The sequence below is a fragment of the Symphalangus syndactylus genome, chromosome 15 (assembly GCF_028878055.3).
Source record: "Symphalangus syndactylus isolate Jambi chromosome 15, NHGRI_mSymSyn1-v2.1_pri, whole genome shotgun sequence".
In the NCBI taxonomy this organism is placed as follows: domain Eukaryota; kingdom Metazoa; phylum Chordata; class Mammalia; order Primates; family Hylobatidae; genus Symphalangus; species Symphalangus syndactylus.
The window spans coordinates 92,937,945-92,953,053 of NC_072437.2; the positions used below are offsets into that span (position 1 = coordinate 92,937,945).

Below are 15,109 nucleotides of genomic sequence, written 5' to 3' on the forward strand. Positions count from 1 at the left end.
ACTATATAAAGACAGAACAGTTACTGAGTAAGTCTATTCAGTCTGAATTTTTCAGGTAAGAAATTCTGCTCTGAAGCTTGTGTATTGCAGATCACAATAATCATAGACACATCACATAGCATTGGGATAGTGTTAGTGTTGGTACTTAAAGTATTGTCCTCTAAAGGTAATGATCCTGGGCTAAAATATTATAATTATAATCTGTCTCCTTATCGTTTCTCCCTAGGGTGACCATACATGCCATCTAGGCTTAAATATTGGTAATTTTGAGTTAAGTTTTCAAAAACCAGATATTATTTAGTGTTAGGCAAGTTGTTAACTTCTCTAAACCATAATTTTCTCGGCTTTATGTGACAAAGTTAAACCAGATGGCCTCTAACTCTAACATCTGAGAAACTTTTCCCTTACATTTTTTAATAATATAGATTGTATTTAATGGATCTTTACCTGAACATTTTGGTTCAGGTAATTAAAGTGAAAGTTATAGTGAAAAGATCCTTGAAACTTTTCTAAAAACACTGGGCATACAGGAATTAATATAGTGTATGTCCCAATTCTATCAAGCAAACGCTAAGAGAGAATTGTAAATTTAGGGGTCTAATATTTCAAATGAGATGTGAAAGTATGGTCCCAAGCATTTGTACTGAAAATCCAGTGCCCCTTTTTTGGTAAGCGTAAGAGTGTATTAGACTTTGGGAGGAAGCCAAATTATGCTGTTTGGATAATCAGCATGATCTGTCTCTCAGAATTTTCCCCTGCAGTCTCAATTGGGTACCTATTCTATTTTTAACTTAGTTCTAAACTCTTTGTTAGCATTGCTCCATCCAATTAAGCTGCAGCTGCTGTTCCATCCCTAAGGATTGTTTATGTTTCAGTGGATGAGATGGTCCTAATATGTAAAGCTACTTAAAGTATAGTTTTAATTCAGGGACAAGAAAAGATTGTGTTTAAGTTTTTGATATTTTATAAAACAATGCATAGTTAAACATTGGCTCTAGAACATGCTTTCACATTTACCTTCTTAGTTATATCATCACATATAATTTATAAGTCTCTGAATGATAAAGTGTGGTTTGCTGGGTTTTGGTTGTCTTGCAGCTGGTTTCTGATGCCAGAATCATCGATTGTATTACTCTCTGTGGTTTCTTTCTTTTGGCAGCTGATGTGTTGTTGGTATGATATGTGTTATGATATAAAGGTAAAGGTTGGATTAATCGTAATGTAATTTTCTATGCCTTGAGTTTTTCTCCATACTATAGAGATTAGTCTCCATGAGCTGCTTCCTTCCTTCCTTTCAGTTAATCTCTGCAGCCTTTCTAGTGGTTCCTCCTGTGCTGTCGAATTCAGCATCTGTAAGAACGTGTTTGCATTGTACCAGAGCTCTACAACTTTGGCCAGCTAAGAAGGAAGCATCTCTGGGATCTTTGAATGTCAATATAAAACCTTATTTGCACAGTTGTGCACTTTTGGCTGACTTGTTCAGTGGACCATCTAAGTTCATCACTTTGAACTGTCGTAAACATTTTCCTTAAAGGGATGCTGCTCTCAAAGTTAGGTTTATGTGTATGTTTAACTGCTTAACTCTATTAACTACTCCTTTGTATAAATATAGAATTTTCCCAAAACACTTGTATATATATTAACTAAGTTTTTAAAATTGTAAAATGGGATTTAAAATTACCTTGTCCTACTTAATTTCATTGCTGTATAAATTGGCACCAGAAAAACAACTTGAAACTTGACGGTGTAGGGTTTAAAGAGTTAAGAATTTACCGATGGGTTTTAATACATTAAAAAAAAAATTTTTTTTTTAGAGATAGGGTCTTGCTATGTTGCCCAGGCTGGCCTCAAACTTTTGAGATCAAGCGATCCTCCCACATCAGCCTCCTGAGTAGCTGGGACTACAAGCATGTGCCACCACACTGGCATAAATTTTTTTTTTTGTATAGTATATTTTTGTAGTTAATTATTGATATAGAAAATATTGTCTATATATATATATGTACTATTTTTTCAAAATCTCTCCCTGCCAATGTGTAGAGGAACTACCATATGCCTCAAAGCCATGTTTGATGCCTAGAATGTGAAAGACAGAAAATGCCTGGTGATCAAGATGAGGCCTGGTCTGGCACTCCCCACAGCAGGAGGGAAGCACAGTCACTCTAGAGTGGGCTACACCCTCTATTTCACTGGCTCTTCATCATCTCTTGCCTCTAAGGCAGGACTGTGCCTTGCACTTAGCGGTCGCAGGACTGTCACTGAACCTGTGATGTTGTCTGTGGAGTGCAGGCTTTCTCTTCTTCCCATCTCATTGTGTATTGCTAGATCTCTAAGAATTAGAAGTATACATATGTTTTCTTCCTGGGGTTAAAAATGGCTTTATTCAGATGATGACAGGTAAATTATTTATCTTGAAATAGCATTTTCAAGAGACTAATTTCTACATGTATTTTTAAATGAAAACACTTTTTAAAAAGCATGAAATGATGAGATGCCAAAATCCTACACATTCTAGAACTTTCTTTTATGTTTTTTTTTTCCCCCTATTCTTTGGCTTTTAGCTTTGAGTATAATTTATAATCATTTGATGAATCAGACTGAAATCTACAAGGGGTGGACAGCTTGTTTTCTAGCAGATTACTGCAGCCTTGACACGCTGAAGAAAATAGCTTCAGCAGGCTGACCAGACTTTCTGCTGAATAGGCCATCCTCAGGGCTGAGATCCAAGAGCTCTGAGGTATTGTTTAGGACAGTCTACAGAGAACTGCAGATGATTTGTATAAAATAAAGCTCTTTTAGGATCAAGAGAGTGATTTACAGACCACGCTTTTGGTGAGGTGGTTTTTCTGGTATGTGGTGTGTTTATCAAAGGACAGTACACCTACCAAATTTCTCCCTCATTAAAAAAAAGCTGTAGAGGCAAACTTTAGAGGCTTATATTGTAATGTTTTCTTTTGTACAACTTCTGTAATATTTTTCCTGTCTACATTTTGAACAGCTGTTTGGTGAGAGTCTGAATTTTATTTTTTATTTCTGCTTTTTGGTCTTCTGCCATTTTTCCTATCCTTTACTAAATTCAAGCAGCTGCCATATTAGCTTTTCTTTGCTTAGATATTGGCTCCCTTCCACACCCATCTTTCTGGACTTTAAATCCCTTTTTCTTTTGCAGTTTTGTTTTCATCAGTTTTGTTCTCCAGAGCATCTGTTCTCTTAAAGAGATAACAAAATACATTTTATTGAGTAAAAGAACTCAATAATTATTTGACCTTATATTCTCTGTATGGATTTTTCCCCCAACTAATATTTCAGAAGAGCATAGACTGTAATATTTTTAAACCTAACATTTGACCTATCAACAGATCTGCTCTTCCTGTTATTGGATTGTCCATGGGCTTTTCTATTCAGAGTTTACTATTTCCTAAGTAACCCTATCACCACCGCCCCTCAAAGTTATTTTCAGTAAGAGCTGCCTTTCTTCATAGCTTATATAAAAATTTACCATTGCACATTTACTCGGATTTTATAATATGAATTGAAAAAGAATCACTATATTTTCTGTATCTGGATTTAAGAATAAATATTTGTAAAAATACTTGCTGCTTTGAAAATGAGGTCAGTAGACCCTACAGTGAAGTAGGTGTCTTATGAACTAAGTTTTCCCTAGGAGCTAAACGTTAAGAATTAACCCACATTTTAACTGAAGAAGTGATCTCTCTGTAATAGTAATCCACTCTCGGAGGCCATCTATAAATGGGTAGTTGCAGATTTGAGAATGTCGAAGTCCAGGTGAGGGGACTGGAGTTTTGTCTTTGCCAGAGCAGTTCTTGTCGTGATAAGTACCATTAAATATTGCTGCCTCCTTGCCCCTCTCACTAGACTGAGCTTCTTGAGGACTAGGATCATGCTTTGTAATAGAGCTGTGGTGTAAGGGTTAAGATCCTGGGGCCTAGAGTCAGATTGCCTGGGTTCACATCCCAGGCCCTATCATTTATTGGCTGTTGTGGCCTTAGGTAAGTTTCTTGACTTTTCCTTATATTCTCCTTATTTCCTTATCTTTGAAATGGTAGCTACATAGAGTTGTGAGGATTAGCTGTAAGGTACATGGCACATAAGTACTGTTACCACTATAATTTTTCATCATGTCCCAGTGGTGCATATTAAATGCATATTATAACTATATTCAAAGGAGAATTGCCCAGACCCTGGATGAGGAGAGCAGCCCTATATACCACAAATATATAGATGCCTATGTCAATGGAGATCCAGTGCTCAGTGCAATTCATAACCCAGGAAACACCCTCCTCATGTTTTGACCTGCACCCTTGAATCAAAGGAAACTGTCTAAATATGTGAAGATTGTACCAATGTTGACTTTCCAGTGGCCACTAATTTAGAGTATGGAAAGGTTTGGAACTGCAGAAAAGTTAAAAAAGACATTAACTTGTCAAATCCTTCATCTTGGCATGAATGCAATAGATCCTTCACTAAGAAAATATTGTTTCCCACTAGTGCTAAGCTTCCATTTTCTTGCTTGTCATATTATTTCAGTTCATGACTCTGAAGATACTCATGATTTAATACAGTACTTGAAACAGCTGCACTTGGAAACTGAGTAACATTTTGCGATCTTAAATCATATTACTCTTATATTTGTATATGTGTAGGTCTATGTGGAACATACAAGAAATTTGACACTGATTCATAGATCATTTTATTATTTTACATTTTGTTTTTTAATACTTTTAGACTATTATGGTTTATAGAACATATAACCTTCCCTCAGTATCCCTGGGGGATTGCTTCCAGGACCCCCATGGATACCAAAACCCACAGATGCTCAAGTCTGATATAAAATGGCATAGTATTTGCATATAACCTACATGCATCTTCCTGTATACTTTAAATCATCTCTAGATTGCCTGTAACCTAAGTAATCTATTATTACTAATATTACATTGTACTAGGTATAATCTAGTCTTACCTAATACAATGTAAATTCTATGTAAATAGCTCTTATTCCATATTGGTTTTTATTTGTGTTATTTTCATTGTATTGTTATTTTTTTGCTTCTTTAAAAAAAATTTTCAATCCATGTTTGGTTGAATCCACAGATACAGAGGGCCGACTGTACACTCTTATGCTTACAAAAAGGGGGCACTGCATTTTCAATACAAATGCCTGGGACCATACTTTCATCTCTTGTGAAATATCAAATGCCTAAATTCACAATTCTCTCTTAGCGTTTGCTTGACAGCAATTGAGCCATATGCTAAACTTCCATATTAATTCCTACACATCCGGTGTTTCTAGATAAGCCCCAAGCCAAAGTATTTACAAGGCTCTTTTTCCTATAATTTGCAAGGAATGAAACCACTTTTAATTTATATGAAAATCTTGATTATAACAATGTAATTAGGGACTTTATTAAAATCAGTGCAAGAAAATAAGTTTCATGGAATATATACAAAATATTTGTCTTTCCACATTAATCCAAATATTACCATTAATCCAAATATTAATATTAATCCAAATATTCAGCCATTTCAAAAATGGCTGAAAATATTTTTTATTTTGTTATAATGAAAGCATATTTGTCAAGATAGGAAGAAGAAATATATTTTAATATTTTTAGCTTATTTTAAAACTTTTACATGTTTAGAAATATTGTATGGGGACTTCATGTGCCCCTCAGTGGGCCTATAAGAAAGGAGCAGTTACATCTATTGATGTGGAGCAAACAGGGAGATCAGGAAAGGCTTGGTGGAGAGGTAATGTCAGAGCTGAGTGTCTGGTGTAAAGGTTGTGAGTGGAGAGTGATTTGGACAGAGGGCATAACCCGGGCAAAGCTCCCCCATGCATGTAACAGCAAATGTAGTGTTGCAGTTGGTGGGAGTGTCATAAGCCATGTTATGTCTCTGGACTGTCAGAGCCAAGGCCCTAGATGTGGTTATACCACAGAGCATCTGTGTGGCAAGGCTTTGCAGAGACAGGCCAGTAGCCCCACTGTGACATCTCACCCTCTCTGTAGTGGCACCCTCCACTCCAACACTAGGCACTGTCATCTCAAAACACAATTAGCGTCTCCACTAAGAAATGGAGTTCAGAGGATGTTAACATGTATATATATATAATGAAGCAAAAGAATAATATTGGAAGCTAAACAAAGGCCATTTATCTCTGATCAGTAGCTCACCGAAGGGAAAAGCGTTTGCTAGATCTGAAAACTTGCTGAGATTTTCAGGCAGCCCTAGTGGATCAAAGTCCTCAATCCTAACAGGAAAGATTCCAGCTCTGCCTCATTCTGTGTCCTTGGTCAGTGTCTGTGATTTCCCAGTCTGCCCTCATGTTTGATGACACTAAGGATACGTGTTGCTGTTATGCCCCATGCCCCTGTTCGTTTGGCCACTACAGGGGATTGCTCCCTCAGGAACCTGTAGTGATTGATTTTTTTCCTTACATTTGTTTGCCCAGTGACATACTGTATTTTTCTCTTTTATCTTTTTACCTCCTTTGTCTTTCCTCTTCTTCCATCTCACCCATCATCATCTATTCTGTCTACAGATGCAGTATTTTTATTTTTAAAACCTTGCATTTGTATCATGTCCCACACATACCCAGAACCCATTTATTCCCCAGATCTTAACTTAGTACCTACCATGTATGTGCCAGGCATAGAGAAAACCAGGTTGAAAAAGACAAGTTCTGAGACCTTTAGGAGTGTAAAAAAAAATAGCTATCATATTTCTTCTGCTTCTTATAAAATACAGAACACTTGGATCCAAATCAAATATTTTATTTTATCCTCATAACAACCCTGTGAAGTAATTATTGTCATCATTGCAAAAAGCAATCTGCAGTGTCTTTGTCTTATTTTTCCACCACTGCTTAAAATACCACTTTCATCTATCTCTTTAGTTCATGTTGGGCATGAAATCAACAAAGGATCTCATTAATTTTCTTTTCAAACCCATGTTCCTCCATCACCTTCCAGTCTTTTACCAGCATAAGTTCTTCTTAAAAATTCAGCACCTTTTCTCATGACTTTCTGTTTGTTATTTTATAAATGAATATTGGGGCTCCCTCCTCACATTCTCCTAGATAATCCAATATTTGTTTTTAAAGTACATATACGGCTCTTTATTTTATATGCAGTCCCTAATATCCTCTTCAGGGAAGAGCCTAGTTCGCCATATAAATCACAGTACCTTGTATTTAGCAAGTGCGTAATATAGATTAGCTGAATTTAACAAAATGTACAGATTAACTTATTGTGCCTTTAGTTTATCTCTGTGAATAAGTCTTTTCATTTCCCAAATGACCTCAGTGTTGTCTTTAGAAACCCTTTTCACAATTTGAATTTTTGTACCTTTCTTTAGAGCTGATACATGACCCCAGACAATCTGATATTTTACTGAAATTAAATAAGGATATTTCTGAATTTTTGCCTGTGTCTGTAGTCAAAATACTAAGTCATGAAGAACCCAAACTTTGTCCTGTGGCTTCTACAGATCCCTGTGACTACTAAACCACTAGTTACTACTGGCAGTATGAACCTATAAGCAGTTGTTTGCAGATGTTCAGAGTGATCTTATCATCTGTCCATATTTTTTTAATCAATGACCTGACATCAAAACTTTACTGAAGATCGAGTAGATAGTTCATTTTTCTCTCTAAGCTTTATCATTCCATTATGGGAAGAAATTTAGATTGCCATAGTAAGGTTTCTTTTACACGTATGTGGACGACTCCACAAGTATAAACATGTTTGCCTTCAGCACTGATAATGTGTTGGGCCTTTTAGATAACTTCCCAGTCAGCAGCAACAAATGATGCTGTACTCATTTCTGCCAATTTTCTAAGAAGTCTGTATTCTTGTCACCAAGTCATGCTTGTTTGAACACATCAAGAAGAGAGTAGTCTTATTAAACAATGTGTTGCCTTTTTTGAACCTGTTTTTCTGTCCATCATGTGACAGATACTGTACTATACAGTTAGCTGATCAAAGGTGACTTTTAAAGACTGAGAGAGACACAAATGAGGAAAGCTTCTAACGTTCAGCCTTTTGTTCCTAGCTTTCCTTCACCATCACAGGAAGAGGCCTATAGTTCCCTCTGACTGACTCCATCATTTTTGAGCAGTTATTTGAGATTTAGCTTCTCTGATTTTATTCCTTTAAAATTCCTGTTTTCCTACTTTATTATTTAATTTTCCTCTCAATTTCTGGTGCTTTATTTCAGTTGCCTTCAATTTCTTGCTACCCCTTCTGTACACTGGAACAGTTAACCCTCAGTTGATTAAAGTGATTAAAAAGAAACAGACCCAGATAACTCAAAACTAATTTGTTTGACTTTGGATTTTAAGATGATTTTGTACCAGATTTGCATTCCCACTTGGGTTTTATTTAAGCTGCTATTATGATCAGTTGACATTCCTTAAGCATGTACCAGCTGGCTAATGGAGTGAACAGGCAGGCCTGAGGAAGCCGTGCTAGGATGGAAAATTGGCTGGAGATAATACACACATGGATCATTGAAAATTGATTGTGGTTTGTTCCTGTGCCCAGAAAACCGTCTGCTTAATGACTCAGCTCTCTTGGGTCTTCATGGAACTTAGTATTCTAGTATAATTAATTAGTTTTACAAAGAAACCTTCAAGATATTGAAAAGAACCAAGTATAAAAACTAGCATACCAAGAACCAAGTTTATGTCTGAATAAGTTTTTAATTGTTCAAGTTCTGTATATACTTCGTTCTTATAAATTCTCCTATTTGCTTTTCCTGTATTTTAACACTTCTTTCATCACCTCATTAAAAACTATCTTGTTTCATGCACGTTGATGTTTCATAATCTTTGATAATTTATTTTGCCCCTGTGATCATGCAGAATAGAAACTGGATTTATAATTTCCTTACCCAATAATTCATTAATGAGATTTCTAGAGGAAACAACAAAGGCTACAGGAATGGAGAAGTTGCTGACTTTCTCCCCTTAATTTTGAAAGTAGTTATCGTGTTTTAAGGTGGGGATACTTGATTGCTAGAAATTGTTGTTTTCTTCTTTGGAAGTAAAGCTCTGTAGAGGGAGCTTATGCAGGAGAATTTTGGGTGGGAAGTAGCGAATGCTCAACATTCTTAGGACAAAATAGTGATCAATCCTCCTTCATTCCTTCCGCCTCTCCAGTATCAGCGTATCCCCCAGTTCTCTTTGAATGAATGCAGTAGTGGCACTCTGTTAGGCCTTTTTTTTTCCCCATTTAGTTTATTTTTTGCCTTTTAATGATAAACAATTTCTCCAGGATTTGCTGCACAGATATTTATGGAGGAGATAGTCTAATAGAAGGATCAGATGATACCTAGCCTTAAAAACAGAGGTTGGGTTTTGTTTGCTTTGTTCTTCTTCCTCATTGCCTTTCTCCTTGATCGTTAGCAGTGTTACTTTGGGCAAGTTAGTCAATGTCTCTGAATATCACTTTCCACATCTGTATTGGTGGTAATAACTATGTTATCATGGTTATATAAGATAGTACTTGGTATACTTAAAGCTCTATATCGACATTAGTTGTTGTTAAACCAATTGCAGATCCCTAACTTGGGTAGATCCAAACCATGGGAATGGGTCACGCTGCACCGCTTTGGCTGTGAACAGCAGCTAAGCCTCCTTTACCAGTGGGAACATGGTAGACCAGCTGACTGAGTGCCCTCCCACCCAGTCTCTACTCCTCCTTTTATGGTCCTCCATCCTTGGTGAATTTGTTTCACCGCAGGCAGTATTTCTCATACATATACCTTCTTTTCTCTTTGATTGTAATCGTAAACCAGAAGGCATCCTTAAGCGTGCCAGGTAAAATTAATAACAGTGCTAGAGACAGTTTTAAGTAGAATTGAAACTAAAGAAGAGTCGCTGTCAAACTTCAAGCTCTTGAAAACACCTAGAATATGCCTTCAGGGTCTCTGCAAGAATCTTTGAGTATCTTTTGCAGATGTGTAGCATTTCAGCTGGATTCTGACTCAGATAAGCTTCTGTAGTCTGGTCCAGAAAGCTAGACAAACATTTTAAAATAGTTTTTATGGGAAAACACATTCCAGTTTATTTGTAACTGATACATATTTTGTTCATAATTGGGGAACTGCCCCGAAAAGTTTTTTTCCTGATTATTTTTAACCATTTCTTTTGACAGAAGGAGAGCACATAGGTGGATCTAGGTATGATTTATCTGTTTTTATTTTAAAACCACCACACTAATTTATAGGAAAGGAAGAGGCATATTTGGAATATTTATACCCTTTAATTTTTTTACTTAAATCTATGAGGGTGAAAAACAAACTCTGTTTTGGAATTAGGATAAATTTTGCTTGAACTACTGTAAGAGACGAAGTCCCCAGATCATTTCAGCAGGCCATATCATTATTCTAAAGAGCTGGAAGAAGCAGCATATGTGGTCATCAGATGAACTTACCTCTTTGTGATTCCATAAGACTGGGCTCTGAAACTTGTGATTGAGGGAGTCAACATGTCGGTAGATAGGCAAGCGCTTCAGTTCGTCATTGATCCATAGCAGTGGGCCTTCCCAAGAAGGATCAGAAAACGTCAAGCTGCTGAGTTAACTGAAAAGACATCTTTTAAAGATCTCAATAAGAGTTTATTTAAAAATGAGTTATACAAAAATAAGCAGATGTATTTTTGAAGATTAAGAGGTGGTGAAATAGTTTGAAAGCATAGTATTAGGAATATGGAGGTAAATAACGAGAAACAGATGAAAAAAGTTGAAATTGTTTTCTTTGGTGGGTAGGGCAGGATAATGTAGAAGACTGTTGTATTTAAAATCTTTTAAATAGTACTTGGTTTTTTAAACTATGTGCATGCTTCACTTTGATGAAACAAAGATCAACATGAAATAAAACATTATAACATTTTAATATAGACTCTATATAATTATCCAGCTTCAAAAATTCATGATTAGATTTATAGTTCTGTCTTTGGACTATATTTCTTTTGGGCTATATTTGTTTATACCTCTCTTTTTCTTAACTTTGTTATTGATACATCATATTCAAGTCAGGGATGATCATCTTCCTATGTTGCTACCCATAGCACCTTGCACAGTATCTTACACATAGTAAAGTCTCAGAATATGGTTGATAAATATGTTTTCTGTTTTTTTAATCTCTTCAAAAATTACACAAATAATACATGTTCATTGTAGAAAAAATGGAAAATGCAGCAATGCAAACAGAAAAAAAAATCACCTTAAAACTCATCTTACTGTTTTGATAACATCCCTCCAAATTTTTTTATTATTATTATTTTTATTTTTTTTAGAGACCAGGTCTTGCTACGTTGCCCAGGCTGGTCTCAAACTCCTGGCTTCAGGTGATCCTCTCACCTCAGCCTCCCAAAGTACTGGGATTACAGGCATAAGCCACCACACCCAGCCCTCTCCAAATGTTTTTCTATGTAATATATATGTAAATAAATTTGAAATTAAGGTTAGTCTACACGTATTCTTTTGTACCAGCTTTATATACTGAATATGAGTGTCCTGTGCCAAAAATTCACTTGTCTTCATTTTTAATGACTGCCTAATCTTCCACATATGTGGATATGTTATGATTTATTTAACCAATCCTTTATCAGTAAATATTTAAGTTTTCTGTTTTTTCTTTAATTTTTTTCCCATATGTAATTTTCCTTTATTAATATCTTATAATAATATGCTACATATGTTAAAATTAAAGAACAATTTACTAAATCCCATAGTTTAAGATTTTTTTTTTTTTTAATTATACTTTAGGTTTTAGGGTACGTGTGCACAATGTGCAGGTTTGTTACATATGTATCCATGTACCATGTTGATTTCCTGCACCCATTAACTCGTCATTTAGCATTAGGTATATCTCCTAATGCTGTCCCTCCCCACTCCCCCCACCCCACAACAGTCCCCGGAGTGTGATGTTCCCCTTCCTGTGTCCATGAGTTCTCATTGTTCAATTCCCACCTATGAGTGAGAACATGCGGTGTTTGGTTTTTTGTCCTTGCGATAGTTTACTGAGAATGATGTTTTCCAGTTTCATCCATGTCCCTACAAAGGACACGAACTCATCATTTTTTATGGCTGCATAGTATTCCATGGTGTATATGTGCCACATTTTCTTAATCCAGTCTATCGTTGTTGGACATTTGGGTTGGTTCCAACTCTTTGCTAATGTGAATGGTGCCGCAATAAACATACGTGTGCATGTGTCTTTATAGCAGCATGATTTATAATCGTTTGGGTATATAACCAGTAATGGGATGGCTGGGTCAAATGGTATTTCTAGTTCTAGATCCCTGAGGAATCGCCACACTGACTTCCACAATGGTTGAACTAGTTTACAGTCCCACCAACAGTGTAAAAGTGTTCCTATTTCTCCACATCCTCTCCAGCACCTGTTGTTTCCTGCTTTTTTAATGATGGCCATTCTAACTGGTGTGAGATGGTATCTCACTGTGGTTTTGATTTGCATTTCTCTGATGGCCAGTGATGATGAGCATTTCTTCATGTGTTTTTTGGCTGCATAAATGTCTTCTTTTGAGAAGTGTCTGTTCATGTCCTTTGCCCACTTTTTGATGGGGTTGTTTGTTTTTTTCTGGTAAATTTGTTTGAGTTCATTGTAGATTCTGGATATTAGCCCTTTATCAGATGAGTAGGTTGCAAAAATTTTCTCCCATTCTGTAGGTTGCCTGTTCACTCTGATGGTAGTTTCTTTTGCTGTGCAGAAGCTCTTTAGTTTAATTAGATCCCATTTGTCAATTTTGGCTTTTGTTGCCATTGCTTTTGGTGTTTTAGACATGAAGTCCTTGCCCACGCCTATGTCCTGAATGGTATTGCCTAGGTTTTCTTGTAGGATTTTCATGGTTTTAGGTCTAACATTTAAGTCTTTAATCCATCTTGAATTAATTTTTGTATAAGGTGTAAGGAAGGGATCCAGTTTCAGCTTTCTACATACGGCTAGCCAGTTTTCCCAGCACCATTTATTAAATAGGGAATCCTTTCCCCATTTCTTGTTTTTGTCAGGTTTGTCAAAGATCAGATAGTTGTAGATATGCGGCATCATTTCTGAGGGCTCTGTTCTGTTCCATTGATCTATGTCTCTGTTTTGGTACCAGTACCATGCTGTTTTGGTTACTGTAGCCTTGTAGTATAGTTTAAAGTCAGGTAGCGTGATGCCTCCAGCTTTGTTCTTTTGGCTTAGGATTGACTTGGCGCTGCGGGCTCTTTTTTGGTTCCATATGAACTTTAAAGTAGTTTTTTCCAATTCTGTGAAGAAAGTCATTGGTAGCTTGATGGGGATGGCATTGAATCTATAAATTACCTTGGGCAGTATGGCCATTTTCACGATATTGATTCTTCCAACCCATGAGCATGGAATGTTCTTCCATTTGTTTGTATCCTCTTTTATTTCATTGAGCAGTGGTTTGTAGTTCTCCTTGAAGAGGTCCTTCACATCCCTTGTTTCATATCCAGCCAAACTAAGCTTCATAAGTGAAGGAGAAATAAAATACTTTACATACAAGCAAACGCTGAGTGATTTTGTCACCACCAGGCCTGCCCTAAAAGAGCTCCTGAAGGAAGCACTAAACATGGAAAGGAACAACCGGTACCAGCCACTGCAAAAACACGCCAAATTGTAAAGACCATCGAGGCTAGGAAGAAACTGCATCAACTAACAAGCAAAATAACCAACTAACATCATAATGACAGGATCAGATTCACACATAACAATATTAACGTTAAATGTAAATGGGCTAAATGCTCCAATTAAAAGACACAGACTGGCAAACTGGATAAGGAGTCAGGATCCATCAGTGTGCTGTATTCAGGAAACCCATCTCACGTGCAGAGACACACGTAGACTCAAAATAAAGGGATGGAGGAAGATCTATCAAGCAAATGGAAAACAAAAAAAGGCAGGGGTTGCAATCCTAGTCTCTGATAAAATAGACTTTAAACCAACAAAGATCAAAAGAGACAAAGAAGGCCATTACATAATGGTAAAGGGATCAATTCAACAAGAAGAGCTAACTATCCTAAATATATATGCACCCAACACAGGAGCACCCAGATTCATAAAGCAAGTCCTGAGTGACCTACAAAGGGACTTAAACTCCCACACAATAATAATGGGAGATTTTAACACCCCACTGTCAACATTAGACAGATCAACGAGACAGAAAGTTAACAAGGATATCCAGGAATTGAACTCAGCTCTACATAAAGTGGACCTAATAGACATCTACAGAACTCTCCACCCCAAATCAACAGAATATACATTTTTTTCAGCACCACACCACACCTATTCCAAAATTGACCACATAGTTGGAAGTAAAGCTCTCCTCAGCAAATGTAAAAGAACAGAAATTTTCTTTAATTGTTAACAAGTAGTTTGAATATCTTGTACATATACTTTTGCGTACTTATTTGAATATTTTCATAGGACAAAGTAAAATTTTTAGGTCAACTGGTATATACTATTCTTAAGGTTCTTTATTATGTTGCTGGATTGTCCTCCAGAAATGTAATATCAGCTTCAGTCCCCATTAGTAGAGAAGAAGTTATCCATTTCTCTACCCCCTCACTAACTAATGGGCAGAAACATTTATCCTTGTTGTGTTCACTGGTATTTCTTTGAATAACAGTGAATTTGAAAAAATATAGATATATACATATTTGGCTGTTCATGTCTTTTGGTTATTCAAATTAATAAGAAAAGATAATTCTTATATTAAGGATATATGATTTAACTGTCTCATATCAAAAATATTTTTTCCAGTTTGTAATTTTTTCTCTTCAGTGTTGCTTCTCTTTATATTAATAGTTTCTTTTTAATTTATGTGTTCAAAATTGTCAACCATTTAAAAAAAGATTTGCCCCAGCAATCATGCTTCAAAAGTTAGTTCCTTTCCCAAGATCATGGACCTGGAATGAATTGATTTTCAGAACTTAGTAGGGTGACTGCCTCTCAAATCTTTTCCTTTTTCTTATCAGGAAAGCAATAGAAGAACTGCTTAAGGAGGCAAAACGTGGGAAAACTAGAGCTGAAACAATGGGACCCATGGGTTGGTAAGTTC

At 36.2% G+C, this 15,109-nt stretch overlaps 2 protein-coding genes across 3 annotated transcripts in view; one reads left to right on the top strand and one right to left on the bottom strand.

Annotated features, from left to right (window-relative positions):
- LNX2 (ligand of numb-protein X 2) overlaps window positions 1-15,109 on the bottom strand; it is a 109,001-nt gene that overhangs the window by 91,888 nt on the left and 2,004 nt on the right. The window contains exon 2 of one of the 2 annotated variants that reach the window (XM_055244136.2): window positions 10,458-10,605. The gene's annotated coding sequence lies outside the window, so the exon portion shown is untranslated. Of the gene's footprint in view, window positions 1-10,457; window positions 10,618-15,109 lie in introns of both variants that reach the window. The other variant, XM_063619228.1, reaches the window with a different exon arrangement.
- The window catches only part of LOC129463529 (protein POLR1D), a 48,711-nt gene that overhangs the window by 14,627 nt on the left and 18,975 nt on the right, over window positions 1-15,109 (top strand). Inside the window, exon 2 of the mRNA XM_055244140.2 lies at window positions 15,027-15,101. Within this exon, the coding sequence (XP_055100115.1) occupies window positions 15,027-15,101 (75 nt within the window). The remainder of the gene's footprint in view (window positions 1-15,026; window positions 15,102-15,109) is intronic.